The sequence below is a fragment of the Thermobia domestica genome, chromosome 13 (assembly GCF_964235325.1).
Source record: "Thermobia domestica chromosome 13, izTheDome1.hap1.1, whole genome shotgun sequence".
In the NCBI taxonomy this organism is placed as follows: Eukaryota; Metazoa; Arthropoda; class Insecta; order Zygentoma; family Lepismatidae; genus Thermobia; species Thermobia domestica.
Genome location: NC_137466.1, coordinates 25,411,844 through 25,427,580, shown reverse-complemented (window position 1 = coordinate 25,427,580; position 15,737 = coordinate 25,411,844). Strand labels below are relative to the sequence as shown.

The 15,737-nt window shown below is 37.2% G+C and overlaps 1 protein-coding gene across 1 annotated transcript; it reads left to right on the top strand.

The window, feature by feature from the left end:
- The first annotated feature begins 12,377 nt into the window (after nt 1-12,377).
- On the top strand, nt 12,378-12,989 carry LOC145667527 (protein GVQW3-like). Its single transcript, XM_081735001.1, has one exon. The coding sequence runs from the start codon at nt 12,378-12,380 to the stop codon at nt 12,987-12,989; it is 612 nt and encodes a 203-aa protein (XP_081591127.1).
- The last annotated feature ends 2,748 nt before the right edge of the window (nt 12,990-15,737 follow it).

The following is a 15,737-nucleotide window of genomic DNA, read 5'->3' as shown; positions in this document are numbered from 1 at the left end:
TTTCAGCTCACAATAATAAAACTAGTGGGCAAGTAAACAGTCTTTTGTAAGCTAAAGAAAACGGTGATGTTGAGAATGAATGAAATGATGGAATGAAGTAACTAACTAACTAACTCTATGGCCTATGGAACCCGGAGGTTCAATGCCGCGCTCACAAAAGCTCTCCACTGACTTCTATCCTTAGCTAACTGCATCCAGTTTCTACTTTGTATTCCAATCTCTGCGAGATCCATTTTAATATTGTCCTCCCATCTGCGCCTAGGTCTTCCTAATGGTCGTTTTCCGATTGGTCTTCCAGTCAAGACTTTGAAAGCGTTTCTACTTTCTTCCATTCTAGCTACATGACCTGTCCACCTAAGCCTCCTAGACTTCACGACCCTAACAATGTTGGGTAAACCATATAACTTATGTAGTTCCTCGTTATGAAGTTTCCGCCATTCCCCATTCCCGTTTCTCTTGGGTCCGAATATTCGTCTCAGGATCTTGTTCTCAAATACTTTCAGTCTATGTTCTTCCCTCAGAGTAAGTGACCATGTTTCGCAGCCATACAAAACAACAGGCATGATTACCGTTTTGTATATTTTAAGCTTCAAATTCCTCGACAGAATTCGCGACGACAAGAGATTTTGAGAAGTAAGTGGAATGAAGTAAGTGGAAGGGAACTAAAGAACCACAAGAAAGTCCACACACACGGCGTTTCTATGCCACAAAGCGCACTTGGTACCAGCTGGGATCGAATCAGATTCTTCGCACACCAAGGGTGAAAGCTGTGCCACTGAGTCACAGCGGCCCCGGGGCTAGGTGGAGTGATCTTTACTTTATAGTTTCTTAGTATTTAAAGTAATGAATGTTACGATTATGAAATAGATTTTCCTTAATGAGCTGCATAAAAACAAAAGCCTTTGAAATGCATTAAACAATTAGCGTGATTTGATTGTGAACTTAATAGTTTCTGTAAATTTAAAACTGATTAGAAAATGAACCCGTAATTTTATTAGGTGAATATAAAATATACTCCCAGCGCCAAACAAAACTATTTGGAAATGTCATGAAAAGAAAGAAAGAAAAAGCAAATAGCGTTGCAAAAAGATTAGTAAGTAAGTGAAACACATTTCTGACATGAATTTCGGAAAATAAAAATTACTAAACCCATTTCTTCCTCAGCAGTGCGCAGAATCAATGTCTAGCGAATGAACACCTCCATGATAACAGAGAGAAGTCGGTGTTAAGTCAATAACAAAATAAAGCTAAATAAATTCATATTAAAAGTTATATCAGTATATAAATACAGAGACGCACCAAAGCTCGAAAACTTAATACACTATTACTCCTATGTATCAAGCAATCGTTCAGCTGTCATTTGAGAGGATGGAAATCCCAGGCTCCTGAACAACTATGTTACTAGAGTAAAGTAAGGAGTGTATTTATCTTACAGTGAACTGCTTTGATGCCAAGTGGCCTAACTCCAAAATAAAAATTTTCCAGGAGTGAAAGTTGAAGTTCAATATCTCATGGACAATCCAAGTTTCTTTTATGTTGGGAACCAAAACCGTAACTACTGTACGTAGTTTATTGTTTTATGATTTAGTGTTTACAAAATCCTTTTTAAAAAATACCTATCTATAGAAGTGAAAGGTACCTATCTCTATTAGTTCTTGGCATCTAAGCAGTCCATTTATTGTAATATACCATGTAAAATAGTCTCATATCATAATATGTGATGTACAACAAATGTTACATTATATATTATGGATATTACGGAAGTTAGAGAAGAAATATTTGGAGAGCTTCGAAATCTGCTGTTGGAGGAAGATGGAGAAGATAAAATGGACAGAGAGAGCAACAAACGGAGATGTTTTAAAACGAATAGGAGAGAAAAGGACACTTCTAGCCACCATTCTTCGTAGAAAGGCCAATTGGATTGGACACATCTTGCGAGGAAATTGTCTTCTTAACACCACCATACAAGGAAAGATGGAATGGAAGCGAGGAATAGGAAGAAGAAGAATACAGCTGATCAAAGATTTGAAAGATAGGAGAAAATATTGGGAGTTAAAGAGGAAGCTGAAGATCGAGAAAAGTGGAAGAAACATTTCCAGCCCAAAATCTAAAATTGAGTAAAAAAAAAATCCTCATTAGTCCCAGGACCTGCCGAAAGGCAGAATACCTAACAACAACAACAATAATAATAATAATAATAATAATAATAATAATAATAATGCGCTCTATAATTTCCTAAAGTAATAAATGCTGCAATTGGTTTCAAGGCTGTTTCTGAGTGAATACTTTCTTCAAAATAACATTAAAAATTATAGAAAGATTTTCGAGACATTCGAGTCCAGTCGAGATTTTCACGAGCAGTCTCGACTCGACTCGTGTCTCGACTCGAAAAATCGGGTCGAGAAATACGTTTATCTCGAATTGTCTCGAATTTTACAACGTGTGTCTCGACTCGAATCTCGACTCGAATTCGAGTCGAGTCGAGTCGAGATTCGAGACATGTCTCGACTCGAGCGCGTCCCTAACCACAGATTTACAATATGAGCTGTGTTTCGGGTAGAATTTAAATGTATCTAGTATCTACATTTTTCTGCCTTCTTTAAATTATCTTTGAGAATTTGCAGATAGAAGTGTTCGTTCATTGACTGTTCAATGAACACCAACTCATCTACTCCAGACGCTGACATGCAGCCCTATACCATTACGCTCCCTGCTTTGTATTTTACTGACGGCTGCAAATTTTGTTCCTCCAGCTCGGTATTGTTTCTTCTCCACACCGTTACCTTCCCATCAGAACAGATGATATTGAACTTACTTTCATCAGAAAAAATCACGTAGTTCCACCAGTTGGCACCCATATACTGGTATTATTTCGCAAAACTAGTCTTTTCTTCCTTTTTGTTTTGTTGATATGAGGCTTTCTGCATGCTACGCGGCCATGAAAACTAGTTCTTCTCAGGACTCTTCTAATTGTATCGGGACTCACGTCGATCCCCATTTATTCTCCAACCTCGGCAGCGATTTTTGAAGCTCATTGATTCTTTTTTACTGATCCTTTCGTTGATCCTTGATTCGTTGATCTTTTTTTATCGGACTATTGCGGATTCTCGTCTCTCCGAAAATGTCTTTGGACGTCCCGTGTTAGCGAGGAAATGAACTCAATCCTCAACCTTGTATCGCTTGATAATATCACATACTGTACTTTTTTTTCATTTCGACATCTCTGCAATTTTTCTGCAGCTTTTGTGTTTGTCATAATGAAAAATTGCTAATTGCCGCTTTTCAAATGTCGTGTTCTTTCCTCTTTGACCCATTCTTCGTGTTCACAACGAATTATTGTATCTAACTGCCACGATAACGACTACAGTACTTAACACAACCCTCAGCACTAGCGCCACGTCTCATAGTGCTCACATTATTTCACAAATGTCGTACTGTCCGAATAATTTTGCTGGGGAAATTTTGGCTATGATTTTCATTGCGATTAATTATATCCGTTCTGTTGACAGCAACTACACGCTTCATTGTGTTTTTCAGGTATGCGTATATAGCTCCTTTTTCTTATGTATTGTTGTGTACAACATATGTTTTCATTTCGGAGCCATAGCCCGTTATATGTATTTCATTGGATCTGTCCGAATAATTCTGCTAGTCACTGTATGTAACTAACTTATTCTTTACTTTTTATATATATTTACGAGTCCAAATTGGAAAATCTTTAAGCCAAGCTGCAGAGTCCTTCCTTCTCAAATGCCTTCGGGCGGAATAATAATAAAAGGCGGGTTTGCACGCTTTAGCATCAGAAGAACGGCAATCAAGGTGAAGAATTTGGGTCGAAAATATCAAACGAATAGCAGAGTGGTAAAATCTGGACATAACTGGATTTTTAGGAGGATCAGGGCATGTCAAACGGGGGTGAAGAGGGTCTAAAGTATTCTACAAAATTTAGATTGGTGGGTAATACCAAAAATCATTACCCAATAGCGGGCCTATATTTTCATGTAATAGTAAAATAATGGTTTCCATATTAGTTCATTTGTAATGCCCAGACCTCTTAGGTTTTCACGGAATAATATATGAATAAAGATATTATCTCCCAAAAATATAATTTCTACTGTTTCAGAATAAACTTCACGATTAATTTCGAGTATAACTATAAATGAATACTGTAATTACAATATATAGACCAAAATATATTTATGGAAAATTTTTCCAGTACAGTATACGCCAAAAGTTAAAATCCTTGACAATAAAATTTTCCATAATAAAGACTGTAACAGTATGTTACAGTTCCCCCGCGTCATTAACAAAATTTTGCTAAGTAGTTACGTATTAGTAATTATAAACTAGACATTCACTCACTCACTCATTCATACACTCACACGTTTGTGTTTGAACAGTGTAACATATTTATTTTGGATACTGTTTCAACAATTCACTTTTCTTCTCAGCAGTGCAATTGAAGATTTTAACTGCGGTATTAGTTTGTCGACTTCACAGCGGTCTCACGACTATCTCCATTTAATAATATTCTATTTTCTCCGTTATTTCGTATTGGCGAAGGGACCGAATTTTGAGGTCTGTTTACCGCATTATTACTATTACCGCCTTGACTGTTACCGTTCTCTCTTCGGTACGTCCCATTAAAGTTCCTCTTGTTAGTATCGTCCCTATTCGGGTTCGATTCCACATTAGTGCGATCATAGGGCGATACCCCCGGCGATTATTAAACATAGGTTGATTCCGGTATAATCGCCGGGTATTATTATTATTATTTGAGCTGTACCCACTAGGATACCGTGATCTAGCTTGAATATAGCTCAAGAAATCTATCTGGGAACTAGCCGTTGATTTAGTTTTGACTGGTTAACAATTTTCGCTTGACGAGCAAAATAACTCCTTGGAGGGCAGCTAGTTTCCTTTCCACATAGTGCAGCTAAACGTAAAGTAACCTCCCGAACTGTTTGACACAGATGGGAAGCTATGGCCTGCGACTCATCAGGTTGCTACCAACCGTTTCCCTTGGGTGCTGGCTTCCGAAGAACTCCCTAAGAAAATAGCTGATAACAATTCTGGTCCAGGCTCATACCTTGTTCAGGCGCAGATTGACAATGTTGAAATATAACAAGTGATTTCGCATGAGCAATGTTGGTGCTTTTGAGACTCAGGTTGTATTATACTTACTTTTACGTATACCTACGTATGCATATACGTAACTGGCAAGCCGACTGCTCGCAGGGATTCATACACACATGAATAAATGCGATAATACTTTCTTAGGTGAATTTCTATTTATTAAACATAAATATGTGTGTGTACGGAATGGAATAAGAAATATATATATATCAACAACACAAAAAATTTTCACTTTACAGAGCTAAATGCTCAAACAGAAGGAGTAGCACTGATGGAATCAAATAGACGAAATAATGAAAAATAAAACACTTAATGCTGCATGATAGGTATGCGCACACTATATAAGAACACTAGAAACATAGCCCATGTATTGATATCACTTGCACTATAAATTTACTATTCGCACTGAAATGAGACTTTCACTGCGTAATTATGACAAGGGGAATAGGGAGATACGTGAAGCACTGATGAAGTTTCTTGACTCCCAAGAAATACTACATGTCCAGAAGATGTTCGTTTACTTTTCACTTTGCACCAAAGTAATACTTCTCTTACATATTTAAGTTTTGTTACACTCGTTTATATTAATATACTAACACAACGTTCTTCCGGATTATTTGTTCATGTTGGCTACGACGACTTGGGCGAACTCCTCGCTTCTACTCACGCTTGGGAACAACCCGTTCACTATGCTCATGGTTGGTAATGCATTATACAAAAAATAGAAAAAATGTTAAAGTTTTCTGCATTCATACACAATACCAATATGACGACGTTATAATGGAGAACACTGGCAACATTTCTTTCGGTCCCGTGGGGACGAAATTTAGAAGTAATAGTTAAAAAAAGGTGTTGCAGTCTGAACTAGTAGATTCTTTCCATGACTATTAGATTTTTATACACTACTGTTATACGTAAAACAGTTCAGTGGAAAGGAGCGAACGTTTGTAATTGTGTGAATGAGTCATTTCACCTACGACTCCTGCGAGCCACGAACACTGTACTCATGGTAGGGAGGATGACGTAATATGAGTATCTGGGAACATGACAATCGACGAAAATTCGTTCACACACAATATCAACTTCAGATCCAAAAGTATTCCCAATCTTAATAAATGTTGTTATGAAGAAAATATATATGGAACACTTGTGGTAATGAAAACTGTAAGTTGGTAACTATTTTTAGGGAAAGAAAAAAATGAGTTGGCTGCTACGAAGTACTTCGTCCAGACGATAAGCGTTGTATTGAAAAACAACAAGTTCTTTGTTCCATCGTGAGAAACGATAAGAACGACTGAAGAATACCTGCAGACGAAGAAAGAATTGAAGTTCTCACCAAAAGAAAAATAGCTGTTCATTTCTATGACTAAAATAATGATTTCGTTGCATGAATAAAAATTAAAAACGGAAATACACTGTTCGTCCAAAAACGTAGTTTTGTGGCCGGGTTGACGCTCACAAGGTGGGAGGGCATCCACAATGATATCCACAAGTTCGGTTTGTGACGGATTCTCAGCTATTTGATAGTATAGCTCTATGATCTTCCAAGCATAGTCTAGAAGGGACCCATACTTGGAACGATCATACCTGAGGGATTGCAAATTCCGCTTTTGGAGCCTCTCAATGTTCTCGTTGCAATATTCCTCCTTAAAGAGGATAAGAAAATCGCTGAAATTTTGTATGCGGTATTTAATAGAAGCGAACCATGCGCCAGAAGCAGCCACTAAACATTTTTTCACAATCTGCAACCGCTCAGCACCAGTCAGCCTGTACATATCCAAATATTGTTGTAGTCTTCGCAGGAAGACACGAGGTAATCCATTATTTATATTCCCATCGAAAGTTGGGAATCGTTCTATATCCCGAAGTGATACCTTAGAGCTCATGCTCAATGGTGTAGAGAAAGAGCTCAAAGGCATCAAAGCGTTATCTCGAACAATAGGTGTCGTCATCGGGTTGGCCATCGACGATGTTGTAGCCGTACTAAAAGTATTCATGTAAGCAATAGGGACTCGATAATTAACGTCAGTGGTATCCTCCCCCTCCTCCTGGCAATGCACTATATGATTGAATGCCCTCAAGCAATGAGGATGCATTCACACTTGTGACCGTAGTAGTCACGACGCTTGACTCTATAACCGGGTTGCCACTAGACCAAAATTTCATAGTTGACTGGTGCAGGGGATAAGACATTGTGTTATTTTGTACACCCGTCAACACACGATTTTCCTTTTCAAAGTTAGATTTCAATTTGTGATCTGATATATTGTCGGAAGTATCATTGGCAGGAAAAGGGTAGGAAACATCTGCCCTTTTTGGTACCTGGTTTTGGATTTTACCTCTTAGGTCAGTCATCTCTTCCTGAATCTTACTAATGGTTTGGCTGACCATTTCGATATCTGTTTTCGTAGACAGGTTCGATAAATTTTCATTCAATTTATCAATTTCGGTTTGCTGACGGTCAATTTGTTGATCGATATTCTTAAATTTACTGTCTACCCTTTTAAATTTGTTATCAACTGTAACCAACTTGTCATCTGTTTCCCTTTTTAGTTGGTCAACAGATTGTTGGGTCTCGTACCTAATCCGGTCCAACTCAGTTGACGTTTGCTCCGTCAATTTATAGATTGAGGAAGCAAAGTCAAAACATATATTGTCAATTTTGTTGGTTAATACCTCGAATCAAGCTTCGTTCTCTCGGTTCGAGGTATCCAACCTTTGTTCCATGTACTGAGTTTCTCATGATTCTTATCAATTTTCTCATTTAATTCACGTCTCGTTTCTTAATTATCATGTTTCATCTAGTTTTTTATGCTACTAAACTGTAAATCCATTTTTGCGTTTATATCTTGCGCGAAATTTTGCATCATTTGCTGCAGCGACAGGAGAATGGCATCATTACTAGATGACACACTCTTCCTTCGCTCTTCCGTCGGGTCGCAAATCGGATTAATTTGAGAATCATTGGTGCGATCTCCATTTGTTTCACTATCTTCGAGGTCAGATGTGTCCGCCGGAGATATCTTGCCTCGTTCTTTTGAGGTACTATATCCACGTTCCCCATCTGAATCGGAACGTTCATTGACATTCCGGACCGAGACGTCCATTTGACTGTGGGAGTGATGCAACTTTTCGGCGCACTCCTCACAATATCTTATCTCCCCAGTTCGGACCTTTTCTTCAGTTTCTTCCGTATCCTCTAAATTGGTGCAGGTAAAATGGATCCATTTCAGCCCACAACCATTACATTTTACGAGTCGGCGCAAAATTCGCGATCTTGTTTCTTTATCCTTAAGAGTACACTGAGTGCACATTACTTCAGAGTCACCTTGTGTGACGAAGACCTACCTCGTTATTAGCTGCCATAATGAAACATATAAACACAAATACACATGTAATAAAAATACTTATAAGCTAACAAGGCCAAATATGTAACACAAATACTTCTCATGAGTTTAGGGACTCTCGCTTATCTCCCTTCATGAGCCGCTTCTAGTGATTTAAATTTAGGTATTCTGCAATTGAATATTTAGTTTATTTCCCTTTTCTTACCGAGAACACCAAGTTAACAGGATAGCCAACGACCACAATAATTTCGCTCAATTACTCTCTCTTCCCATCATTTAAATTATCCTGACTAACTCAAACGTGCGCTCGACCCTAATTTAATATTTTTTTTAAAAAAAAGTCCAGACCCGTTACTATGGAAATCCCGGTTTCCATGGTAACCAGTCCTGTCACGGTTCGCCATTCAAAACTTGCAAAAAAAAACACCACTTCGCCATTCTAAACTGTAGAGCAAAGTGTGGTGAAATATTTTGTGACGTGCGTTTTCATCGTGAGTGGGAAGGTGATTATGTTTAAAACATCATGGAATCTTAATAAATTATTTCCCAGTTATTATTGTTATTATTTCCTTTTGATTCTAAATCTTTGAGATTAAATATCTTATATCGGACTTCCGAAGAATAATCAAAGAGATTTTTTAATGACCGCATTTATAATGACACCTCCCTGTCACGATGTCGTTTACAGTTTATCGGAAAATAGGAAAAGATAGTATGAGAAAGAGAGGAAGGTAGGAAAGAAGAAGAAGAAGAGGAAAAGAAAGATAAGGGAAAGTAAAAGAGAAAGAAACAGTGGATAATTATGGTAAGTATTGTGAAGGTGCTCAAATGGATGTTGAAAGAAAAAAATCGAATTTTTCAGATGGTAGTAACAGAGGATCAATTTGAAAGTGATCCGGAAAGACACATGTTCACTCATATGACCCTGACCTGGACCCAGACAACCACACTAGTGGGAGTTGCCGAGACCCCGCTCAAGTGGTAAGAAAGTTTAACTTAATTGCCAATCTGTTTTAAATTTACCCAGCATTTGGATATCTGTGAATCGATGTCGAAGGTCGATCAAACGTATGAATTAGCCAGCAAAGAAATAAATAAATAAATACATAAATAGTGGTATAAAATGATATCAGAATATAGAGTTCCTTCATCATAGATGGGAACCTTAAAATTTCCAAGATTGTAGTTCGTTTTAGCTTATCTTGTCAACTTAGTTGTCCTCCCAGAGCTGATTTAACTTAACTGGGAAACCATGAATTATAAGACACATGTTAAACATGTTAGAAGTATATTATACGTAAGTAGTTAGTACGAATGTTTCAGATTAATTTGACTACCTTAAACTTAAATACATTCCACAATCGCACACGCGCTCATACTGGACAGTGTATATTTTAGATGAAAGAAAACTAACTAGCAACAATTGGTTTAACATTTATTTGCATCTACCAAACAAGACAAATAGTTATCGAACATGCTATTAAGATACAGTTTATATATATATATATATATATATATATATATATATATATATATATATATATATATATAGATAGATAGATAGATAGATAGATAGATATAAATATAGATATATATAGATATATATATATATATAGATATATATTAGTATTACGGTTCACACATACAATGATCTATGGAGCCACGAGGACTCATTTAAATACACACATCGCTATATTATGTTAATTGAGGAAAGAGAAAAGAAAAAAACTTCGGATATATATATACATACACTTTCGAATTTAGAATAGATGACATACAACTAAGTAACAAAATAAAGGAAAATTTACACATCAAATTATATATTTCCAAGCAACACCAAAAAAAAAAAAAAAAAATCAAGAAAAAACTTCATATATTTACATACATACATATATATATATGTTTGTGTGTGTGTGTGTGTATTTATAGGTTGAGTCCTGTCTCAAAAACGTTAATAAATTTTAATTCCAATTTTATATCGTTATTTGGCACTACTATAGTGTCCAATCAATCTTTTAAAATCATAATATTGCCATACGTGCACATCTTATTAGATAATCAAATCATACGGCATCAACTCTATTCATTTGTGCACTACATTGCAACACATTCGTTTTATTTATTTTTTTTAATTTAGGAAGGATTTTGTCTCCATATTGAGTACGAGTTTTCTTTAATTATTTCACTTTAAGGGGCCCGATTCTGGACCGATTATAGGTCACTTTATTACACTACTTAATTGAATTTTTATGCTTTCACTTTGTCGTCTGGCACGGATAAACTAATACCCGTTCAAAGAAATCATTGAAGTCACAATTTTGAGACACACCAAAAAAATATTTTAAAAATCACTGGTTCAACGTGAAGACCGGTGGGTGGTGGAAGAGATTACACTTATATGTATACAAAAGGATGTTAGGTTCATGATGTACAAGCTGGGTTTGGTTTGAATGGAGTTACGGAGCAACCCATTTTTACGTATTACAACATGCAACTGATGAGGTTAAATATTACATATTTCATTTAAAGAAGTCTACATAATAAAAGAAAATGTTTCGCATGCGGCGGTACTTTGACATTCATTATACTACAGGTCGGAATGTTTCGACTCTGACAACCAATAACCATACGGGGACTAGGTACGAAGACCCTACCTATATTTATACTCACTCAATATCACACATCTTTCTTATTTATGATTATTATATTTATACGTCGCTCATTTCTATAAATCAATACACATATTCTTCAATAAATATTCATATATTCAATACATATTTATGTTCTTCAATATTTTTCCCCGACTAATGACTTTCTTATTAGGTTGCAACACTTAATAAAATCCCCAATAAAATTTTCCATAATAAAGACTGTAACAGTATGTTACAAGTTGGCAAATGTTGCCGATCATTTGAAAGTGAATATGGAAGAAAGTAAATAGACACTCGTCATTTTGCTATAAAATTACATGATGAGCACATTTTATCTGATCCCAAACGGTTATAGTCGAATATACGAGGTTAAAGGAACACTCTGATTAGCCACATTCAAAAGACCTCAACAATTTATCCCTCTACATGCAACGTTCTCCTTATCGCCTCCGTGGCCAAGTCGGGAGAGTACGTGGCTAGGAATCCAAAGGTTGTGGTGGTTCGCGCCCACCCTGAGGTATGCCTACACATTTTTTTTTACTTGTTTAAAGTGTTTTTAGACTCACCTTAATGTAAACATATTACGCATATAGGCGACTTAACATATTTTGGGGGAGTAATTTTATGGTTCATTGACGCTTATGGCATGGAGAACATACCTAGAACATATTAGACACGTTCCTTAGGTACATGTCAGGCATGTGCCTAGGGATGGACATGGACTGTGAATATCACTTCCCATCCATGTGTTTTCACTCTCAAAGGTATGTAAGGCACATACTGGACACATTCCCAAGTACCTGATGGAACATGATAGGCATATGCCTGCTAAGTAATTGTGCTGTTAGGGTACTTATTTATGAGAAAAATGTTAGGCCAGATTTAGTACTGCCGATCTCAAGATCGCCGTCGTGATGGTTATGAGTGTCAGGCCACAATTACAAAGATGCACTATTTGACGCCAGAGCAAAAGGAAGTTTCCATGGCCCTTTTTCCCACCTTGTATAATGGAAAATACATACTATTTAGTTCGTTCAATAATGATTGGCACTCCCCTCTATAACTGGTGCCAAGTAGCAGTTTGAGTGAGTAGCAGTTTAAGTATGTTTGTTGGTGTGTGCATTAAGATAGACTATAGTATTATCAAACCCCACTAAATGGTTTTGTTTCTTCCCGTAGGTAGCACATTGTAGCAGCAGTTGTTCCAACGTGCCAGGACGCTGGTGGACAGCGAAAAGACAGCATGGAAGCAGACACACATGGGCAACGGTGGACAGTATGGTTTCTCTGGAGGGAAGGAATGAATACATCAGACATCCACAGCAGATTATTAGCCGTATGTGGGGACACAGCACCAAGTCGCAGATCTGTGTTTCGTTGGGTATCCGAATTCAAAGAAGGCAAAGACAGTGCAGGAAAAAACGAAAGCACTGGGCGTCCTGCAACTGCACGCAGACCAAGCAATGCTGCGCGAGTGAATGATTTGATAATGGAGCACGGGAGAATAACGTTTGATGAAGTAGAGAAAGAAACAGGTCTATCACGGGGTTCCCTCTACACTCTCATTCATGAGGATATGAAGCTGCACAAGGTATGTGCACAATGGGTGCATCATGACCTCACCGTTGCACAGAAACAAAAGCTTGTGGAAATTTGCCAGCAGTTGATGCAAAAGTGCAGTGAAAATCCGACCGGGTTCTTTGAGCGTCTGGTCACCGTCGACGAAACTTGGTTCCTCTACGAGACTCCAGAAAAGAAACGCCAGTGCATGGAATGGAGGCATACTGGAAGCCCTCGTCCCAAGAAGGCACGGAAGGGACTATTCGTGTGGAAACAAATGGCGATCGGTTTCTAGAATCAGGAAGGGATACTGCTGGTGGAATGGCTCCCTCCCAATACGTTCATCTACAGTAAGAGCTGCTGCAGTTCACTGCATAGACTCCGTCGACGCATCCAACAACGCCGACAAGGAAAATGGAGCCGTGGCGTTCTTCTCCAACACGACAATGCACGGTCACATGTCAGTCTTCAGACAATTGCCACAGTGCATGAACTAGTGTTTAGTGTACTGCCACATCCTTCATGTTCGCCGGATCTGGCTCTTAGCGATTATGCTTTATTTGACAATGAAAGAGGGCATGAAAGGTAAAAAGTTCAACACAAATGATGAACTCCACGCATTTGTCCGCCAATGGCAGAGACATACCCCCAAAGAATGGTTTGCTACACAAATAAGGAAGCTTCCAGAACGGTGGCAAAGGTGCATAGACATTGCCGGGCAATACCTCTAAAGTAAACTATAATCGTTTGTTCAATAAATGGTTCCTGTGAAAACAAATTAATTGTAGTGCCAACCATTTCTGAACGCCCCAAGTGTTTACATGTTTATTATTGTCTTCATAATATAAATTCAAGTGTTCGTCTATCCTAGTATTTCTGATAATAATTTATTTTTTATTTTTTTTTAGTTTAGTGTAATGTCTGTTTAGTTTTGTGCAAGATGGCTTCCGAAAATTTTGATAAATAATAGAAAACTCAGCGGATGGCAGCTCCGTGAAATTTCACGAGGCCTATAACAAAGATGTCAATTTCTGTATTGATCGTATCGTTAGTGGGGACGAGACTTGGGTTAAGCACATGTGAAACAAAAAAATGAATCCATGCAATGGGGACATCAGTTTACAAAAGAAAAAGAAAGGAAGAAAGAAAATGATTGGAAACCAAGTCTGCAAGAAAACTTACAGTTACTGTGTTTCGGGATAGTGAAGGTGTATTGCTAGTTGACGTGTTGGAATGTGGTGCAACAATTCCACTGAAGAATGGAGTCAAACATTACAGAAATTACGAAGAGCTATTCAAAACAAATGCCGAAGAAAACTGACCGCAAAAGTCCTGCTGTTTCATGACAACACCCACCCGCATTCAGCCAAGCTAACTCACGAAATCTTACATGTCTTTCGTTGGGTGCCACCCGCTATATAGCCCTGATTACGCACCAAGTTACTACCACTTGTTTTCCCATATGAAGTCCTGGCTAGCAACGAAGCGTTTTGTTGATGATTCAGACCTTCAGATTGGTGTGCGGGAATAGGTAAGTCATAGGCAGCATATATATATATATATATATATATATATATATATATATATATATATATATATATATATATATATATATATATATATCAAATAGACTTCGTAAGCTTGTTCATCGCTCTGATAAGTGCCTAAACTTGTACGGCGGCTATGTCGGAAAGTACTGTAAAAATGGCACTTCAAATTCTATGTAATCAAGAAAATTCTGCTTTCACCTGTCTTCTTTTTATTCCAGAACATGAGTTAATTTCTGAATAATGCTTGTATTTTAATGTCGATATTGTGTAATACACAAGGATACGAGATCTGTAAAAATTTCCGAAACGTATGCCATCACAATCGTATTTCTATATAACTGCGTCATGCTTCAATAGGAAATCTGCATGTAACGGAATTCGTCGTCCAGTTAAAAGTCTGATTGCCCGGAAGAGCTTGCAAAAATAAATGCTGATGTAATAGATAAAACCATCGGCGCAAATCTGTCTTCAACATTGGGGGGGACGAGTAAACCCGTTCCCATATTATATTATATATATATATACAGTGGACTCTTTTTAATTCGAAGTCCAAGGGGACACGAAAAAACTTCGAATTATCCAAAATTCGAATTATCCAACAACATTCATTTTCACATATATGGCAACAAACAAACCAAAGTACTGTTCATCAAAAACATATTCATATGGTGTAAACTTTACCTTTAAAGCAGCTTATTATTTGCGTGATCGAATACCGCAAACTAACAAACGACATTGACTCCACATAATTCAAACTACGTGTGCAATGGAAAATATATTTACGTACAACACTACAACATACATTGAATAACCCAAACAATTAAACACCAGTAACAATTTGAATATTCTGTTCTCACCTTTAAAAAGCCGTAAACCTCATTTGCTTAAATTTGATTGATTTTGTACGGTCAATAAATCTTGAATTTCATGTATTGCGTGGAATACGATTTTAATAACATTTGGTTGACTTTATCTATAATTCATCTTAAATTTTCAACCAATTCTGAAACAAGATGAGATTGGCACACAATCTCTATCTTTGATTCTTCCGCAACTCACCTTCATCTTTATCATTACATAGATTTTCTATTTACTTTTGTATTACTCTTCTCTATGGCTGCATCTGAATAACTTAAAACTATATTTCTCTGTTTACATTTGTCCAACATTAAAAATTTTCAACTGTATTTACTTCGAATTATCCAAAACATAGGTTCAAATGTTCGATTTATCCACGATTTTTTACTATTGTTTTCAATACAGTTTTCAAGGGGAATGGACTTCTGTTCGAATTATCCAATATTTCGAATTATCAAAGTTCGAATCAACGAGACTCCACTGTATATACAAGCGATGTTCAAAATATTTATGAAATTGAAAAACAATGCTGGGAAGGATCAGGGGACTAGAATTGTCTTCAGTGGCGTATTTAGGAGGCTATCGGGCTCAAGATCTCCCCCCCCCCACAAAATAAATGTTAGTTTTTTGCATTC

What these genes read in the sequence shown, in the direction of transcription:
- LOC145667527 (XM_081735001.1), top strand. Translation starts at nt 12,378, where the DNA reads ATGGAAGCAGACACACATGGGCAACGGTGGACAGTATGGTTTCTCTGG.